The 23243-nt window shown below is 60.1% G+C and overlaps 1 protein-coding gene across 1 annotated transcript in view; it reads right to left on the bottom strand.

Moving 5' to 3' along the window:
* Positions 1 to 22877, bottom strand: part of tekt1 (tektin 1) — a 95736-nt gene extending 72859 nt beyond the window's left edge. The window contains exon 1 of the mRNA XM_072469993.1: positions 22642 to 22877. Within this exon, the coding sequence (XP_072326094.1) occupies positions 22642 to 22831 (190 nt within the window). The 5' untranslated portion in view covers positions 22832 to 22877. The remainder of the gene's footprint in view (positions 1 to 22641) is intronic.
* Between the last annotated feature and the right edge of the window lie 366 nt (positions 22878 to 23243).

Here is a 23243-nt window from a genome sequence, read left to right on the forward strand (position 1 = left end):
CGAGACAGGACCGGTCTGCTACACCGTACACACCCGAGACAGGACCGGTCTGTTACACCGTACACACCCGAGACAGGACCGGTCTCCACACCGTACACACCCGACACAGGACCGCTCTGCTACACCGTACACACCCGAGACAGGACCGGTCTGCTACACCGTACACACCCATGACAGGACCGGTCTGCTACACCGTACACACCCGTGACAGGACCGGTCTGCTACACCGTACACACCCGAGACAGGACCGGTCTGCTACGCCGTACACACCCGAGACAGGACCGGTCGCCCACACCGTACAGACCCGAGACAGGACCGGTCGGCTACACCATACACACCCGAGACAGGACCGGTCTGCGACACCGTACACACACGAGACAGGACCGGTCTGCAACACCGTACGCACCCGAGACAGGACCGGTCTGCTACACCGTACACACCTGAGACAGGACCGGTCTGTTACACCGTACAAACACGAGACAGGACCGGTCTTCTACACCGTACACACCCGAGACAGGACCGGTCTGCTACACCGTACACACCCGAGACAGGACCGGTCTGCTACACCGTACACACCCGACACAGGACCGGTCTCCTACACCGTACACACCCGAGACAGGACCGGTCTGCTACACCGTACACACCCGAGACAGGACCGGTCTCCTACACCGTACAGACCCGAGACAGGACCGGTCTGCTACACCGTACACACCCGAGACAGGACCGGTCTGCTACACCGTACACACCCGAGACAGGACCGGTCTGTTACACCGTACACACCCGAGACAGGACCGGTCTCCACACCGTACACACCCGAGACAGGACCGGTCTGCTACACCGTACACACCCGAGACAGGACCGGTCTGTTACACCGTACACACCCGAGACAGGACCGGTCTCCACACCGTACACACCCGAGACAGGACCGGTCTGTTACACAATACACACCCGAGACAGGACCGGTCTCCTACACCGTACAGACCCGAGACAGGACCGGTCTGTTACACCGTACACACCCGAGACAGGACCGGTCTACTACACCATACACACCTGAGACAGGACCGGTCTCCTACACCGTACACACACGAGACAGGACCGCTCTCCACACCGTACACACCCGAGACAGGACCGGTCTCCACACCGTACACAACCGAGACAGGACCGGTCTGTTACACCATACACACCCGAGACAGGACCGGTCTCCTACACCGTACACACACGAGACAGGACCGGTCTCCCACACCGTACAGACCAGAGACAGGACCGGTCTGCTACACCGTACACACCCGAGACAGGACCGGTCTCCCACACCGTACACACCCGAGACAGGACCGGTCTGCTACACCGTACACACCCGAGACAGGACCGGTCTCCACACCGTACACACCCGAGACAGGACCGGTCTCCCACACCGTACACACCCGAGACAGGACCGGTCTGTTACACCCTACACACCCGAGACAGGACCGGTCTGCTACACCGTACACACCCGAGACAGGACCGGTCTCCACACCATACACACCCGAGACAGGACCGGTCTGTTACACCGTACACACCCGAGACAGGACCGGTCTGTTACACCGTACACACCCGAGACAGGACCGGTCTGCTACACCGTACACACCCGAGACAGGACCGGTCTCCACACCATACACACCCGAGACAGGACCGGTCTGCTACACCGTACACACCTGTGACAGGACCGGTCTCCTACACCGTACACACCCGAGACAGGACCGGTCTGTTACACCGTACACACACACGAGAAAGGACCGGTCTGCTACACCGTACACACCCGAGACAGGACCGGTCTCCCACACCGTACACACCCGAGACAGGACCGGTCTGCTACACCGTACACACCCGAGACAGGACCGGTCTCCCACACCGTACACACCCGAGACAGGACCGGTCTGCTACACCGTACACACCCGAGACAGGAACGGTCTGCTACACCGTACACACCCGAGACAGGACCGGTCGCCCACACCGTACACACCCGAGACAGGACCGGTCTCCACACCGTACACACCCGAGACAGGACCGGTCTCCACACCGTACACACCCGATACAGGACCGGTCTGCTACACCGTACACACCCGAGACAGGACCGGTCTGCTACACCGTACACACCCGAGACAGGACCGGTCTGTTACACCGTACACACCCGACACAGGACCGGTCTCCACACCGTACACACCCGAGACAGGACCGGTCTCCACACCGTACACACCCGAGACAGGACCGGTCTGCTACACCGTACACACCCGAGACAGGACCGGTCTGTTACACCGTACACACCCGAGACAGGACCGGTCTGTTACACCGTTCACACCCGAGACAGGACCGGTCGCCCACACCGTACACACTCGAGACAGGACCGGTCTGCGACACCGTACACACACGAGACAGGACCGGTCTCCACACCGTACACACCCGAGACAGGACCGGTCTGCTACACCGTACACACCCGAGACAGGACCGGTCTCCACACCGTACACACCCGAGACAGGACCGGTCTGCTACACCGTACACACCCGAGACAGGACCGGTCTCCACACCGTACACACCCGAGACAGGACCGGTCTGTTACACCGTACACACCCGAGACAGCACCGGTCTGCTACACCGTACACACCCGAGACAGGACCGGTCTGTTACACCGTACACACCCGAGACAGGACCGGTCTCCACACCGTACACACCCGAGACAGGACCGGTCTCCACACCGTACACACCCGAGACAGGACCGGTCTGTTACACCGTACACACCCGAGACAGGACCGGTCTGCGACACGGTACACACCCGAGACAGGACCGGTCTGCGACACCGTACACACCCGAGACAGGACCGGTCTCCACACCGTACACACCCGAGACAGGACCGGTCTGCTACACCGTACACACCCGAGACAGGACCGGTCTGTTACACCGTACACACCCGAGACAGGACCGGTCTCCTCCACCGTACACACCCGAGACAGGACCGGTCTGCTACACCGTACACACCCGAGACAGGACCGGTCTCCACACCGTACACACCCGAGACAGGACCGGTCTGCTACACCGTACACACCCGAGACAGGACCGGTCTCCACACCGTACACACCCGAGACAGGACCGGTCTCCACACCGTACACACCCGAGACAGCACCGGTCTGCTACACCGTACACACCCGAGACAGGACCGGTCTCCTACACCGTACACACCCGAGACAGGACCGGTCTGCTACACCGTACACACCCGAGACAGGACCGGTCTGCTACACCGTACACACCCGAGACAGGACCGGTCGCCCACACTGTACACACCCGAGACAGGACCGGTCTGTTACACCGTACACACCCGAGACAGGACCGGTCTCCACACCGTACACACCCGAGACAGGACCGGTCTCCTACACCGTACACACCCGAGACAGGACCGGTCTGCTACTCCGTACACACCCGAGACAGGACCGGTCTGCTACACCGTACACACCCGAGACAGGACCGGTCGCCCACACTGTACACACCCGAGACAGGACCGGTCTGCTACACCGTACACACCCGAGACAGGACCGGTCGCCCACACTGTACACACCCGAGACAGGACCGGTCTGTTACACCGTACACACCCGAGACAGGACCGGTCTGCTACACCGTACACACCCGAGACAGGACAGGTCTCCACACCGTACACACCCGAGACAGGACCGGTCGCCCACACTGTACACACCCGAGACAGGACCGGTCTGTTACACCGTACACACCCGAGACAGGACCGGTCTCCACACCGTACACACCCGAGACAGGACCGGTCGCCCACACCGTACACACCCGAGACAGGACCGGTCTGCGACACCGTACACACCCGAGACAGGACCGGTCTGTTACACCGTACACACCCGAGACAGGACCGGTCTGCTACACCGTACACACCCGAGACAGGACCGGTCTCCACACCGTACACACCCGAGACAGGACCGGTCGCCCACACCGTACACACCCGAGACACGACCGGTATGCGACACCGTACACACCCGAGACAGGACCGGTCTGTTACACCGTACACACCCGAGACAGGACCGGTCTGCTACACCGTACACACCCGAGACAGGACCGGTCTCCACACCGTACACACCCGAGACAGGACCGGTCGCCCACACCGTACACACCCGAGACAGGACCGGTCTGCGACACCGTACACACCCGAGACAGGACCGGTCGCCCACACTGTACACACCCGAGACAGGACCGGTCTGCGACACCGTACACACCAGAGACAGGACCAGTCTGCTACACCGTACACACCCGAGACAGTACCGGTCTGTTACACCGTACACACCCGAGACAGGACCGGTCTGTTACACCGTACACACCCGAGACAGGACCTGTCTGTTACACCATACACACCCGAGACAGGACCGGTCTGTTACACCGTACACACCCGACACAGGACCGGTCTGTTACACTGTACACACCCGACACAGGACCGGTCTGTTACACCGTACACACCCGACACAGGACCGGTCTGTTACACCGTACACACCCGAGACAGGACCGGTCTGCGACACCGTACACACCCGAGACAGGACCGGTCTGCTACACCGTACACACCCGAGACAGGACCGGTCTGCGACACCGTACACACCAGAGACAGGACCGGTCTGTTACACTGTACACACCCGACACAGGACCGGTCTGTTACACTATACACACCCGACACAGGACCGGTCTGTTACACTGTACACACCCGACACAGGACCGGTCTGTTACACTGTACACACCCGACATAGGACCGGTCTGTTACACCGTACACACCCGAGACAGGACCGGTCTCCTACACCGTACAGACCCGAGACAGGACCGGTCTGCTACACCGTACACACCCGAGACAGGACCGGTCTGCTACACCGTATACACCCGAGACAGGACCGGTCTGTTACACCGTACACACCCGAGACAGGACCGGTCTGCTACACCGTACACACCCGAGACAGGACCGGTCTCCACACCGTACACACCCGAGACAGGACCGGTCGCCCACACTGTACACACCCGAGACAGGACCGGTCGCCCACACTGTACACACCCGTGACAGGACCGGTCTCCACACTGTACACACCCGAGACAGGACCGGTCTACTACACCGTACACACCCGAGACAGGACCGGTCGCCCACACTGTACACACCCGAGACAGGACCGGTCTGCTACACCGTACACACCCGACACAGGACCGGTCTGTTACACCGTACACACCCGAGACAGGACCGGTCTGTTACACCTTACACACCCGAGACAGGACCGGTCGCCCACACTGTACACACCCGAGACAGGACCGGTCTCCACACCGTACACACCCGAGACAGGACCGGTCTCCACACCGTACACACCCGAGACAGGACCGGTCTGTTACACCGTACACACCCGAGACAGGACCGGTCTGCTACACCGTACACACCCGAGACAGGACTGGTCTGCGACACCGTACACACCCGAGACAGGACCGGTCTGCTACACCGTACACACCCGAGACAGGACCGGTCTCCACACCGTACACACTCGAGACAGGACCGGTCTCCCACACCGTACACACCCGAGACAGGACCGGTCTGCTACACCGTACACACCCGAGACAGGACCGGTCTGTTACACCGTACACACCCGAGACAGGACCGGTCTGTTACACTGTACACACCCGAGACAGGACCGGTCTGCTACACCGTACACACCCGAGACAGGACCGGTCTCCACACCGCACACACCCGAGACAGGACCGGTCTGTTACACCGTACACACCCGAGACAGGACCGGTCTGCTACACTGTACACACCCGAGACAGGACCGGTCTCCACACCGTACACACCCGAGACAGGACCGGTCTGCTACACCGTACACACCCGAGACAGGACCGGTCTCCACACCGTACACACCCGAGACAGGACCGGTCTGCTACACCGTACACACCCGAGACAGGACCGGTCTGCTACACTGTACACACCCGAGACAGGACCGGTCTGCTACACCGTACACACCCGAGACAGGACCGGTCTGTTACACCGTACACACCCGAGACAGGACCGGTCTGCTACACCGTACACACCCGAGACAGGACCGGTCTGCTACACCGTACACACCCGAGACAGGACCGGTCTGCGACACCGTACACAGCCAAGACAGGACCGGTCTCCACACCGTACACACCCGAGACAGGACCGGTCTCCACACCATACACACCCGAGACAGGACCGGTCTGTTACACTGTACACAACCGAGACAGGACCGGTCTCCACACCGTACACACACGAGACAGGACCGGTCTCCACACCGTACACACACGAGACAGGACCGGTCTCCACACCGTACACACCCGAGACAGGACCGGTCTGTTACACCGTACACACCCGAGACAGGACCGGTCTGTTACACCGTACACACACGAGACAGGACCGGTCTCCACACCGTACACACACGAGACAGGACCGGTCTCCACACCGTACACACCCGAGACAGGACCGGTCTGTTACACCGTACACACCCGAGACAGGACCGGTCTGTTACACCGTACACACCCGAGACAGGACCGGTCTCCACACCGTACACACACGAGACAGGACCGGTCTCCACACCGTACACACACGAGACAGGACCGGTCTGTTACACCGTACACACCCGAGACAGGACCGGTCTCCACACCGTACAGACCCGAGACAGGACCGGTCTCCACACCGTACACACACGAGACAGGACCGGTCTGTTACACCGTACACACCCGAGACAGGACCGGTCTGCTACACCGTACACACCCGAGACAGGACCGGTCTCCGACACCGTACACACCCGAGACAGGACCGGTCTCCGACACCGTACACACCCGAGACAGGACCGGTCTGTTACACCGTACACACCCGAGACAGGACCGGTCTGTTACACCATACACACCCGAGACAGGACCGGTCTCCACACCGTACACACCCGAGACAGGACCGGTCTGTTACACCGTACACACCCGAGACAGGACCGGTCTCCACACCGTACACACCCGAGACAGGACCGGTCTGTTACACCGTACACACCCGAGACAGGACCGGTCTGCTACACCGTACACACCCGAGACAGGACCGGTCTGTTACACCGTACACACCCGAGACAGGACCGGTCTCCACACCGTACACACCCGAGACAGGACCGGTCTGTTACACCGTACACACCCGAGACAGGACCGGTCTCCTACACCGTACACACCCGAGACAGGACCGGTCTCCACACCGTACACATCCGAGACAGGACCGGTCTCCACACCGTACACACCCGAGACAGGACCGGTCTCCTACACCGTACACACCCGAGACAGGACCGGTCTCCTACACCGTACACACCCGAGACAGGACCGGTCTCCACACCGTACACACCCGAGACAGGACCGGTCTCCTACACCGTACACACCCGAGACAGGACCGGTCTCCTACACCGTACACACCCGAGACAGGACCGGTCTCCACACCGTACACATCCGAGACAGGACCGGTCTCCACACCGTACACACCCGAGACAGGACCGGTCTCCTACACCGTACAGACCCGAGACAGGACCAGTCGCCCACACTGTACACACCCGAGACAGGACCGGTCTGCTACACCATACACACCCGAGACAGGACCGGTCTCCACACCATACACACCCGAGACAGGACCGGTCTGTTACACCGTACACACCCGAGACAGGACCGGTCTCCACACCGTACACACCCGAGACAGGACCGGTCTCCACACCGTACACACCCGAGACAGGACCGGTCTGCTACACCGTACACACCCGAGACAGGACAGGTCTGTTACACCGTACACACCCGAGACAGGACCGGTCGCCCACACTGTACACACCCGAGACAGGACCGGTCTGCTACACCGTACACACCCGAGACAGGACCGGTCTGTTACACCGTACACACCCGAGACAGGACCGGTCTGCTACACCGTACACACCCGAGACAGGACCGGTCTGCTACACCGTACACACCCGAGACAGGACCGGTCTGCTACACCGTACACACCCGAGACAGGACCGGTCTCCACACCGTACACACCCGAGACAGGACCGGTCTGCTACACCGTACACACCCGAGACAGGACCGGTCTGCTACACCGTACACACCCGAGACAGGACCGGTCTGCTACACCGTACACACCCGAGACAGGACCGGTCTCCACACCGTACACACCCGAGACAGGACCGGTCTCCACACCGTACACACCCGAGACAGGACCAGTCGCCCACACTGTACACACCCGAGACAGGACCGGTCTCCACACCGTACACACCCGAGACAGGACCGGTCTGTTACACCGTACACACCCGAGACAGGACCGGTCTCCACACCGTACACACCCGAGACAGGACCGGTCTGCTACACCATACACAACCGAGACAGGACCGGTCTGCTACACCGTACACACCCGAGACAGGACCGGTCTGTTACACCGTACACACCCGAGACAGGACCGGTCTCCACACCGTACACACCCGAGACAGGACCGGTCTCCACACCGTACACACCCGAGACAGGACCGGTCTGTTACACCGTACACACCCGAGACAGGACCGGTCTCCACACCGTACACACCCGAGACAGGACCGGTCTGCTACACCATACACCCCCGAGACAGGACCGGTCTCCACACCGTACACACCCGAGACAGGACCAGTCGCCCACACTGTACACACCCGAGGCAGGACCGGTCTGCTACACCGTACACACCCGAGACAGGACCGGTCTGTTACACCATACACAACCGAGACAGGACCGGTCTGCTACACCGTACACACCCGAGACAGGACCCGTCTGTTACACCGTACACACCCGAGACAGGACCGGTCTCCACACCGTACACACCCGAGACAGGACCGGCCTCCACACCGTACACACCCGAGACAGGACCGGTCGGCTACACCGTACACATCCGAGACAGGACCGGTCTCCACACCGTACACATCCGAGACAGGACCAGTCGCCCACACTGTACACACCCGAGACAGGACCGGTCTGTTACACCGTACACACCCGAGACAGAACCGGTCTCCACACCGTACACACCCGGGACAGGACCGGTCTGTTACACCGTACACACCCGAGACAGGACCGGTCTCCTACACCGTACACACCCGAGACAGGACCGGTCTCCTACACCGTACACACCCGAGACAGGACCGGTCGCCCACACTGTACACACCCGAGACAGGACCGGTCTCCTACACCGTACACACCGAGACAGGACCGGTCTGCTACACCGTACACACCTGGGACAGGACCGGTCTGCTACGCCGTACACACCCGAGACAGGACCGGTCTCCACACCGTACACACCCGAGACAGAACCGGTCTGCTACACCGTACCCACCCGAGACAGGACCGGTCTGCTACACCGTACACACCCGAGACAGGACCGATCTGCTACACCGTACACACCCGAGACAGGACCGGTCTCCTACACCGTACACACCCGAGACAGGACCGGTCTCCCACACTGTACACACCCGAGACAGGACCGGTCTCCACACCGTACACACCCGAGACAGGACCGGTCTGCTACACCGTACACACCCGAGACAGGACCGGTCTGCTACACCGTACACACCCGAGACAGGACCGGTCTCCACACCGTACACACCCGAGACAGGACCGGTCTGCTACACCGTACACACCCGAGACAGGACCGGTCTGCTACACCGTACACACCCGAGACAGGACCGGTCTCCACACCGTACACACCCGAGACAGGACCGGTCTGCTACACCATACACACCCGAGACAGGACCGGTCTGTTACACCGTACACACCCGAGACAGGACCGGTCTGCTACACCGTACACACCCGAGACAGGACCGGTCGTCAACACCGTACACACCCGAGACAGGACCGCTCTGCTACACCGTACACACCCGAGACAGGACCGGTCTGCTACACCGTACATACCCGAGACAGGACCGGTCTGTTACACCGTACACACCCGAGACAGGACCGGTCTGTTACACCGTACACACCCGAGACAGGGCCGGTCTGCGACACCGTACACACCCGAGACAGGACCTGTCTGTTACACCGTACACACCCGAGACAGGACCGGTCTGTTACACCGTACACACCCGAGACAGGACCGGTCTGTTACACCGTACACACCCGAGACAGGGCCGGTCTGCGACACCGTACACACCCGAGACAGGACCTGTCTGTTACACCGTACACACCCGAGACAGGACCGGTCTGTTACACCATACACACCCGAGACAGGACCGGTCTCCACACCGTACACACCCGAGACAGAACCGGTCTGCTACACCGTACACACCCGAGACAGGACCGGTCTCCACACCGTACACACCCGAGACAGGACCTGTCTGTTACACCATACACACCCGAGACAGGACCGGTCTGTTACACCATACACACCCGAGACAGGACCGGTCTCCACACCGTACACACCCGAGACAGGACCGGTCTGCTACACCGTACACACCCGAGACAGGACCGGTCTCCACACCGTACACACCCGAGACAGGACCGGTCTCCACACCGTACACACCCGAGACAGGACCGGTCGCCAACACCGTACACACCCGAGACAGGACCGGTCTGCTACACCGTACACACCCGAGAAAGGACCGGTCTGTTACACCGTACACACCCGAGACAGGACCGGTCTGCTACACCGTACACACCCGAGAAAGGACCGGTCTGTTACACCGTACACACCCGAGACAGGACCGGTCTGCTACACCGTACACACCCGAGAAAGGACCGGTCTGTTACACCATACACACCCGAGACAGGACCGGTCTGCTACACCGTACACACCCGAGACAGGACCGGTCTGTTACACCGTACACACCCGAGACAGGACCGGTCTGCTACACCGTACACACCCGAGAAAGGACCGGTCTGTTACACCGTACACACCCGAGACAGGACCGCTCTGCTACACCGTACACACCCGAGACAGGACCGGTCTCCACACCGTACACACCTGAGACAGGACCGGTCTGTTACACCGTACACACCCGAGACAGGACCGGTCAGCTACACCGTACAGACCCGAGACAGGACCGGTCTGTTACACCGTACACACCCGAGACAGGACCGGTCTGCTACACCGTACAGACCCGAGACAGGACCGGTCTCCTACACCGTACACACCCGAGACAGGACCGGTCTGTTACACCGTACACACCCGAGACAGGACCGCTCTGCTACACCATACACACCCGAGACAGGACCGGTCTGTTACACCGTACACACCCGAGACAGGACCGCTCTGCTACACCGTACACACCCGAGACAGGACCGGTCTCCACACCGTACACACCCGAGACAGGACCGGTCTGTTACACCGTACACACCCGAGACAGGACCAGTCTGCTACACCGTACACACCCGAGACAGGACCGGTCTGTTACACCGTACACACCCGAGACAGGACCGGTCTGTTACACCGTACACACCCGAGACAGGACCGGTCTGTTACACCGTACACACCCGAGACAGGACCTGTCTGTTACACCATACACACCCGAGACAGGACCGGTCTGCTACACCGTACACACCCGAGACAGGACCGGTCTCCTACACCGTACACACCCGAGACAGAACCGGTCTCCACACCGTACACACCCGAGACAGGACCGGTCTCCACACCGTACACACCCGAGACAGGACCGGTCTGCTACACCGTACACACCCGAGACAGGACCGGTCTGTTACACCGTACATACCCGAGACAGGACCGGTCTGTTACACCATACACACCCGAGACAGGACCGGTCTCCTACACCGTACACACCCGAGACAGGACCGGTCTGTTACACCGTGCATACCCGAGACAGGACCGGTCTGTTACACCGTACACACCCGAGACAGGACCGGTCTGCTACACCGTACAGACCCGAGACAGGACCGGTCTCCACACCGTACACACCCGAGACAGGACCGGTCTCCACACCGTACACACCCGAGACAGGACCCGTCTGCTACACCGTACAGACCCGAGACTGAACCGGTCTCCACACCGTACACACCCGAGACAGGACCGGTCTCCACACCGTACACACCCGAGACAGGACCGGTCTCCACACCGTACACACCCGAGACAGGACCGGTCTGTTACACCGTACACACACACGAGACAGGACCGGTCTGCTACACCGTACACACCCGAGACAGGACCGGTCTGTTACACCGTACACACCCGAGACAGGACCGGTCTGTTACACCGTACACACCCGAGACAGGACCGGTCTGCTACACCGTACACACCCAAGACAGGACCGGTCGCCCACACTGTACACTCCCGAGACAGGACCGGTCTGCTACACCGTACACACCCGAGACAGGACCGGTCTGCTACACCGTACACACCCGAGACAGGACTGGTCTGCGACACCGTACACACCCGAGACAGGACCGGTCTGCTACACCGTACACACCCGAGACAGGACTGGTCTGCGACACCGTACACACCCGAGACAGGACCGGTCTGTTACACCGTACACAACCGAGACAGGACCGGTCTGTTACACCGTACACACCCGAGACAGGACCGGTCTGTTACACCGTACACACCCGAGACAGGACCGGTCTGTTACACCGTACACACCCGAGACAGGACCGGTCTCCTACACCGTACACACCCGAGACAGGACCGGTCTCCTACACCGTACACACCCGAGACAGGACCGGTCTGCTACACTGTACACACCCGAGACAGGACCGGTCTGCGACACCGTACACACCCGAGACAGGACCGGTCTGTTACACCGTACACACCCGAGACAGGACCGGTCTGTTACACCGTACACACCCGAGACAGGACCGGTCTGCTACACCGTACACACCCGAGACAGGACCGGTCAGTTACACCGTACACACCCGAGACAGGACCGGTCTGTTACACCGTACACACCCGAGACAGGACCGGTCTGCTACACCGTACACACCCGAGACAGGACCGGTCTGCTACACCGTACACACCCGAGAAAGGACCGGTCTGTTACACCGTACACACCCGAGACAGGACCGGTCTGCTACACCGTACACACCCGAGAAAGGACCGGTCTGTTACACCATACACACCCGAGACAGGACCGGTCTGCTACACCGTACACACCCGAGACAGGACCGGTCTGTTACACCGTACACACCCGAGACAGGACCGGTCTGCTACACCGTACACACCCGAGAAAGGACCGGTCTGTTACACCGTACACACCCGAGACAGGACCGCTCTGCTACACCGTACACACCCGAGACAGGACCGGTCTCCACACCGTACACACCTGAGACAGGACCGGTCTGTTACACCGTACACACCCGAGACAGGACCGGTCAGCTACACCGTACAGACCCGAGACAGGACCGGTCTGTTACACCGTACACACCCGAGACAGGACCGGTCTGCTACACCGTACAGACCCGAGACAGGACCGGTCTCCTACACCGTACACACCCGAGACAGGACCGGTCTGTTACACCGTACACACCCGAGACAGGACCGCTCTGCTACACCATACACACCCGAGACAGGACCGGTCTGTTACACCGTACACACCCGAGACAGGACCGCTCTGCTACACCGTACACACCCGAGACAGGACCGGTCTCCACACCGTACACACCCGAGACAGGACCGGTCTGTTACACCGTACACACCCGAGACAGGACCGGTCTGTTACACCGTACACACCCGAGACAGGACCGGTCTCCTACACCGTACACACCCGAGACAGGACCGGTCTGCTACACCGTACACACCCGAGACAGGACCGGTCTGTTACACCGTACACACCCGAGACAGGACCAGTCTGCTACACCGTACACACCCGAGACAGGACCGGTCTGTTACACCGTACACACCCGAGACAGGACCGGTCTGTTACACCGTACACACCCGAGACAGGACCGGTCTGTTACACCGTACACACCCGAGACAGGACCTATCTGTTACACCATACACACCCGAGACAGGACCGGTCTGCTACACCGTACACACCCGAGACAGGACCGGTCTCCTACACCGTACACACCCGAGACAGAACCGGTCTCCACACCGTACACACCCGAGACAGGACCGGTCTCCACACCGTACACACCCGAGACAGGACCGGTCTGCTACACCGTACACACCCGAGACAGGACCGGTCTGTTACACCGTACATACCCGAGACAGGACCGGTCTGTTACACCATACACACCCGAGACAGGACCGGTCTCCTACACCGTACACACCCGAGACAGGACCGGTCTGTTACACCGTGCATACCCGAGACAGGACCGGTCTGTTACACCGTACACACCCGAGACAGGACCGGTCTGCTACACCGTACAGACCCGAGACAGGACCGGTCTCCACACCGTACACACCCGAGACAGGACCGGTCTCCACACCGTACACACCCGAGACAGGACCCGTCTGCTACACCGTACAGACCCGAGACTGAACCGGTCTCCACACCGTACACACCCGAGACAGGACCGGTCTCCACACCGTACACACCCGAGACAGGACCGGTCTCCACACCGTACACACCCGAGACAGGACCGGTCTGTTACACCGTACACACACACGAGACAGGACCGGTCTGCTACACCGTACACACCCGAGACAGGACCGGTCTGTTACACCGTACACACACACGAGACAGGACCGGTCTGTTACACCGTACACACCCGAGACAGGACCGGTCTGCTACACCGTACACACCCAAGACAGGACCGGTCGCCCACACTGTACACTCCCGAGACAGGACCGGTCTGCTACACCGTACACACCCGAGACAGGACCGGTCTGCTACACCGTACACACCCGAGACAGGACTGGTCTGCGACACCGTACACACCCGAGACAGGACCGGTCTCCTACACCGTACACAACCGAGACAGGACCGGTCTGTTACACCGTACACACCCGAGACAGGACCGGTCTGTTACACCGTACACACCCGAGACAGGACCGGTCTGTTACACCGTACACACCCGAGACAGGACCGGTCTCCTACACCGTACACACCCGAGACAGGACCGGTCTCCTACACCGTACACACCCGAGACAGGACCGGTCTGCTACACTGTACACACCCGAGACAGGACCGGTCTGCGACACCGTACACACCCGAGACAGGACCGGTCTGTTACACCGTACACACCCGAGACAGGACCGGTCTGCTACACTGTACACACCCGAGACAGGACCGGTCTGCGACACCGTACACACCCGAGACAGGACCGGTCTGTTACACCGTACACACCCGAGACAGGACCGGTCAGTTACACCGTACACACCCGAGACAGGACCGGTCTGTTACACCGTACACACCCGAGACAGGACCGGTCTGCTACACCGTACACACCCGAGACAGGACCGGTCTGTTACACCGTACATACCCGAGACAGGACCGGTCTGTTACACCATACACACCCGAGACAGGACCGGTCTCCTACACCGTACACACCCGAGACAGGACCGGTCTGTTACACCGTGCATACCCGAGACAGGACCGGTCTGTTACACCGTACACACCCGAGACAGGACCGGTCTGCTACACCGTACAGACCCGAGACAGGACCGGTCTCCACACCGTACACACCCGAGACAGGACCGGTCTCCACACCGTACACACCCGAGACAGGACCCGTCTGCTACACCGTACAGACCCGAGACTGAACCGGTCTCCACACCGTACACACCCGAGACAGGACCGGTCTCCACACCGTACACACCCGAGACAGGACCGGTCTCCACACCGTACACACCCGAGACAGGACCGGTCTGTTACACCGTACACACACACGAGACAGGACCGGTCTGCTACACCGTACACACCCGAGACAGGACCGGTCTGTTACACCGTACACACCCGAGACAGGACCGGTCTGTTACACCGTACACACCCGAGACAGGACCGGTCTGCTACACCGTACACACCCAAGACAGGACCGGTCGCCCACACTGTACACTCCCGAGACAGGACCGGTCTGCTACACCGTACACACCCGAGACAGGACCGGTCTGCTACACCGTACACACCCGAGACAGGACTGGTCTGCGACACCGTACACACCCGAGACAGGACCGGTCTGCTACACCGTACACACCCGAGACAGGACTGGTCTGCGACACCGTACACACCCGAGACAGGACCGGTCTGTTACACCGTACACAACCGAGACAGGACCGGTCTGTTACACCGTACACACCCGAGACAGGACCGGTCTGTTACACCGTACACACCCGAGACAGGACCGGTCTGTTACACCGTACACACCCGAGACAGGACCGGTCTCCTACACCGTACACACCCGAGACAGGACCGGTCTCCTACACCGTACACACCCGAGACAGGACCGGTCTGCTACACTGTACACACCCGAGACAGGACCGGTCTGCGACACCGTACACACCCGAGACAGGACCGGTCTGTTACACCGTACACACCCGAGACAGGACCGGTCTGTTACACCGTACACACCCGAGACAGGACCGGTCTGCTACACCGTACACACCCGAGACAGGACCGGTCAGTTACACCGTACACACCCGAGACAGGACCGGTCTGTTACACCGTACACACCCGAGACAGGACCGGTCTGCTACACCGTACACACCCGAGACAGGACCGGTCTGCTACACCGTACACACCCGAGAAAGGACCGGTCTGTTACACCGTACACACCCGAGACAGGACCGGTCTGCTACACCGTACACACCCGAGAAAGGACCGGTCTGTTACACCATACACACCCGAGACAGGACCGGTCTGCTACACCGTACACACCCGAGACAGGACCGGTCTGTTACACCGTACACACCCGAGACAGGACCGGTCTGCTACACCGTACACACCCGAGAAAGGACCGGTCTGTTACACCGTACACACCCGAGACAGGACCGCTCTGCTACACCGTACACACCCGAGACAGGACCGGTCTCCACACCGTACACACCTGAGACAGGACCGGTCTGTTACACCGTACACACCCGAGACAGGACCGGTCAGCTACACCGTACAGACCCGAGACAGGACCGGTCTGTTACACCGTACACACCCGAGACAGGACCGGTCTGCTACACCGTACAGACCCGAGACAGGACCGGTCTCCTACACCGTACACACCCGAGACAGGACCGGTCTGTTACACCGTACACACCCGAGACAGGACCGCTCTGCTACACCATACACACCCGAGAGAGGACCGGTCTGTTACACCGTACACACCCGAGACAGGACCGCTCTGCTACACCGTACACACCCGAGACAGGACCGGTCTCCACACCGTACACACCCGAGACAGGACCGGTCTGTTACACCGTACACACCCGAGACAGGACCGGTCTCCACACCGTACACACCCGAGACAGGACCGGTCTGTTACACCGTACACACCCGAGACAGGACCAGTCTGCTACACCGTACACACCCGAGACAGGACCGGTCTGTTACACCGTACACACCCGAGACAGGACCGGTCTGTTACACCGTACACACCCGAGACAGGACCGGTCTGTTACACCGTACACACCCGAGACAGGACCTGTCTGTTACACCATACACACCCGAGACAGGACCGGTCTGCTACACCGTACACACCCGAGACAGGACCGGTCTCCTACACCGTACACACCCGAGACAGAACCGGTCTCCACACCGTACACACCCGAGACAGGACCGGTCTCCACACCGTACACACCCGAGACAGGACCGGTCTGCTACACCGTACACACCCGAGACAGGACCGGTCTGTTACACCGTACATACCCGAGACAGGACCGGTCTGTTACACCATACACACCCGAGACAGGACCGGTCTCCTACACCGTACACACCCGAGACAGGACCGGTCTGTTACACCGTGCATACCCGAGACAGGACCGGTCTGTTACACCGTACACACCCGAGACAGGACCGGTCTGCTACACCGTACAGACCCGAGACAGGACCGGTCTCCACACCGTACACACCCGAGACAGGACCGGTCTCCACACCGTACACACCCGAGACAGGACCCGTCTGCTACACCGTACAGACCCGAGACTGAACCGGTCTCCACACCGTACACACCCGAGACAGGACCGGTCTCCACACCGTACACACCCGAGACAGGACCGGTCTCCACACCGTACACACCCGAGACAGGACCGGTCTGTTACACCGTACACACACACGAGACAGGACCGGTCTGCTACACCGTACACACCCGAGACAGGACCGGTCTGTTACACCGTACACACACACGAGACAGGACCGGTCTGTTACACCGTACACACCCGAGACAGGACCGGTCTGCTACACCGTACACACCCAAGACAGGACCGGTCGCCCACACTGTACACTCCCGAGACAGGACCGGTCTGCTACACCGTACACACCCGAGACAGGACCGGTCTGCTACACCGTACACACCCGAGACAGGACTGGTCTGCGACACCGTACACACCCGAGACAGGACCGGTCTCCTACACCGTACACAACCGAGACAGGACCGGTCTGTTACACCGTACACACCCGAGACAGGACCGGTCTGTTACACCGTACACACCCGAGACAGGACCGGTCTGTTACACCGTACACACCCGAGACAGGACCGGTCTCCTACACCGTACACACCCGAGACAGGACCGGTCTCCTACACCGTACACACCCGAGACAGGACCGGTCTGCTACACTGTACACACCCGAGACAGGACCGGTCTGCGACACCGTACACACCCGAGACAGGACCGGTCTGTTACACCGTACACACCCGAGACAGGACCGGTCTGTTACACCGTACACACCCGAGACAGGACCGGTCTGCTACACCGTACACACCCGAGACAGGACCGGTCAGTTACACCGTACACACCCGAGACAGGACCGGTCTGTTACACCGTACACACCCGAGACAGGACCGGTCTGCTACACCGTACACACCCGAGACAGGACCGGTCTGCTACACCGTACACACCCGAGACAGGACCGGTCTCTACACCGTACACACACGAGACAGGACCGGTCTGTTACACCGTACACACACACGAGACAGGACCGGTCTGTTACACCATAGACACCCGTGACAGGACCGGTCTGCTACACCGTACACACCCGAGACAGGACCGGTCTCTACACCGTACACACACGAGACAGGACCGGTCTGCTACACCGTACACACCCGAGACAGGACCGGTCTGTTACACCATACACACCCGAGACAGGACCGGTCTGCTACAACGTACACACCCGAGACAGGACCGGTCTCCACACCGTACACACCCGAGACAGGACCGGTCTCCACACCGTACACACACGAGACAGGACCGGTCTCCACACCGTACACACCCGAGACAGGACCGGTCTGTTACACTGTACACACCCGAGACAGGACCGGTCTGTTACACTGTACACACCCGAGACAGGACCGGTCTGTTACACCGTACACACCCGAGACAGGACCGGTCGCCCACACTGTACACACCCGAGACAGGACCGGTCTGTTACACTGTACACACCCGAGACAGGACCGGTCGCCCACACTGTACACACCCGAGACAGGACCGGTCTGCTACACCGTACACACCCGAGACAGGACCGGTCTGCTACACCGTACACACCCGAGACAGGACCGGTCTCCACACCGTACACACCCTAGACAGGACCGGTCTGTTACACTGTACACACACGAGACAGGACCGGTCTCCACACCGTACACACCCGAGACAGGACCGGTCTGTTACACTGTACACACCCGAGACAGGACCGGTCTGTTACACTGTACACACCCGAGACAGGACCGGTCTGTTACACCGTACACACCCGAGACAGGACCGGTCGCCCACACTGTACACACCCGAGACAGGACCGGTCTGTTACACTGTACACACCCGAGACAGGACCGGTCGCCCACACTGTACACACCCGAGACAGGACCGGTCTGCTACACCGTACACACCCGAGACAGGACCGGTCTGCTACACCGTACACACCCGAGACAGGACCGGTCTCCACACCGTACACACCCTAGACAGGACCGGTCTGTTACACCGTACACACCCGAGACAGGACTGGTCTGCTACACCGTACACACCCGAGACAGGACCGGTCTGTTACACCGTACACACCCGAGACAGGACCGGTCTGTTACACCATACACAACCGAGACAGGACCGGTCTGCTACACCGTACACACCCGAGACAGGACCGGTCGCCCACACTGTACACACCCGAGACAGAACCGGTCTGCTACACCGTACACACCCGAGACAGGACCGGTCTCCACACCGTACACACCCGAGACAGGACCGGTCGCCCACACTGTACACACCCGAGACAGGACCGGTCTCCACACCGTACACACCCGAGACAGGACCGGTCTGTTACACCGTACAGACCCGAGACAGGACCGGTCTCCACACCGTACACACCCGAGACAGGACCGGTCGCCCACACTGTACACACCCGAGACAGAACCGGTCTGCTACACCGTACACACCCGAGACAGGACCGGTCTCCACACCGTACACACCCGAGACAGGACCGGTCTCCACACCGTACACACCCGACACAGGACCGGTCTGTTACACCATACACACCCGAGACAGGACCGGTCTGCTACACCGTACACACCCGAGACAGGACCGGTCGCCCACACTGTACACACCCGAGACAGGACCGGTCTGTTACACCGTACACACCCGAGACAGGACCGGTCTGTTACAACATACACTCCCGAGACAGGACCGGTCTGCTACACCGTACACACCCGAGACAGGACCGGTCTGTTACACCGTACACACACACGAGACAGGACCGGTCTGTTACACCGTACACACCCGAGACAGGACCGGTCTGTTACACCGTACACACCCGAGACAGAACCGGTCTGCTACACCGTACACACCCGAGACAGGACCGGTCTGTTACACCGTACACACACACGAGACAGGACCGGTCTGTTACACCGTACACACCAGAGACAGGACCGGTCTGTTACACCGTACACACCCGAGACAGGACCGGTCTGTTACACCGTACACACCCAAGACAGGACCGGTCGCCCACACCGTACACACCCGGGACAAGACCGGTCTCCACACCGTACACACACACGAGACAGGACCGGTCTGTTACACTGTACACTCCCGAGACAGGACCGGTCTGCTACACCGTACACACCCGAGACAGGACTGGTCTGCGACACCGTACACACCCGAGACAGGACCGGTCTGTTACACCGTACACAACCGAGACAGGACCGGTCTGCTACACCGTACACACCCGAGACAGGACCGGTCTGTTACACCGTACACACCCGAGACAGGACCGGTCTGTTACACCATACACACCCGTGACAGGACCGGTCTGCTACACCGTACACACCCGAGACAGGACCGGTCTCTACACCGTACACACACGAGACAGGACCGGTCTGTTACACCGTACACACACCCGAGACAGGACCGGTCTCTACACCGTACACACACGAGACAGGACCGGTCTGTTACACCGTACACACACGAGACAGGACCGGTCTGCTACACCGTACACACCCGAGACAGGACCGGTCTCTACACCGTACACACACGAGACAGGACCGGTCTGTTACACCGTACACACACACGAGACAGGACCGGTCTGTTACACCATAGACACCCGTGACAGGACCGGTCTGCTACACCGTACACACCCGAGACAGGACCGGTCTCTACACCGTACACACACGAGACAGGACCGGTCTGCTACACCGTACACACCCGAGACAGGACCGGTCTGTTACACCGTACACACCCGAGACAGGACCGGTCTCCACACCGTACACACACGAGACAGGACCGGTCTCCACACCGTACACACACGAGACAGGACCGGTCTGCTACACCGTACACACCCGAGACAGGACCGGTCTGTTACACCATAGACACCCGTGACAGGACCGGTCTCCACACCGTACACACCCGTGACAGGACCGGTCGCCCACACCGTACACACCCGAGACAGGACCGGTCTGCTACACCGTACACACCCGAGACAGGACCGGTCTGTTACACCATAGACACCCGTGACAGGACCGGTCTCCACACCGTACACACCCGAGACAGGACCGGTCGCCCACACCGTACACACCCGAGACAGGACCGGTCTGCTACACCGTACACACCCGAGACAGGACCGGTCTGTTACACCATAGACACCCGTGACAGGACCGGTCTGCTACACCGTACACACCCGAGACAGGACCGGTCTGTTACACCGTACACACCCGAGACCGGACCACCTCTGGTATTGGTACAGTGCCGCTGTGCTGACAACCAAGGGAATGCCAGTTCAAAGCCCACCCTGCCTGTTTGAGAATTAAAATTGATTTCAATTAACTCTGGAAATAAAAAAAACTGGTGCCATGAAGCTGTTATAAAAACCTATCTGTGTCACTGATGTCATTTAGAGAGAGGAGCCCAATCCTGGCCTGGTCTCGGTTTATTGCAACTCCAGACTCACGAACATAGTTAAAGGTAAGCTGTTATTCTGGACAAGAATGATGTACAACTCTGGGAGACTGTGGATCTGTATTTGGCCGAGGCTCAGTGTGTGGAGGAGTAAATATACAGAACTATTAAAACAACGATGAGAAAGGATTTACCGAGCTTTTTGTTGACATCCCGCTGAGTTTTCCTGCTGGTATTCTCCACCTCGTCCACCAGCCTCTCGCTCTCCAGGACCAGACGCTCCGATCGTGAGCGCTGAACCTCTGCATTGTTATAGCGGCTCTTGTTTGACAGGTGCCATTCATGGGGCAGGAATTTGGTTCGGGTCTGGAGCAGTTTGGCCATTCTGACCGGCCCAGTGCTGTGAACAAGTGATTCACTCAAATTATTATTCAGTCAACAACAATCATTCTCAATATTAGTTATTTATCCTCAGTTTTAATTTGGGTGGGTGGGGGGAGCCATGAATCTTTTGTTAGCAACAGCAACATCAATGTCATTCACGGAGAGCCTTTAGCATCGTTGAACGTCTTGAGGCATTTTGCAGCAGGAATGACCAGCCAGAATCTGATGCCAGGCCATGCCAGGCCATGCCAGGGTAGCTGGAGGCACAGCCAGGGTGTCAGCCTAGACCCCGGGATGAGAGGGCATGGGCAATCACAGGGGTGCTGAGGGGTAAAGGGAAGGGGGCAGCCTCGCTGCTGTGAAGGACAGCCCAGTGGGTCAAGGACAATATGTCTCCAGGATCAGGAACTCC

This window comes from Scyliorhinus torazame, chromosome 12, assembly GCF_047496885.1.
Source record: "Scyliorhinus torazame isolate Kashiwa2021f chromosome 12, sScyTor2.1, whole genome shotgun sequence".
NCBI classification, from domain to species: Eukaryota; Metazoa; Chordata; class Chondrichthyes; order Carcharhiniformes; family Scyliorhinidae; genus Scyliorhinus; species Scyliorhinus torazame.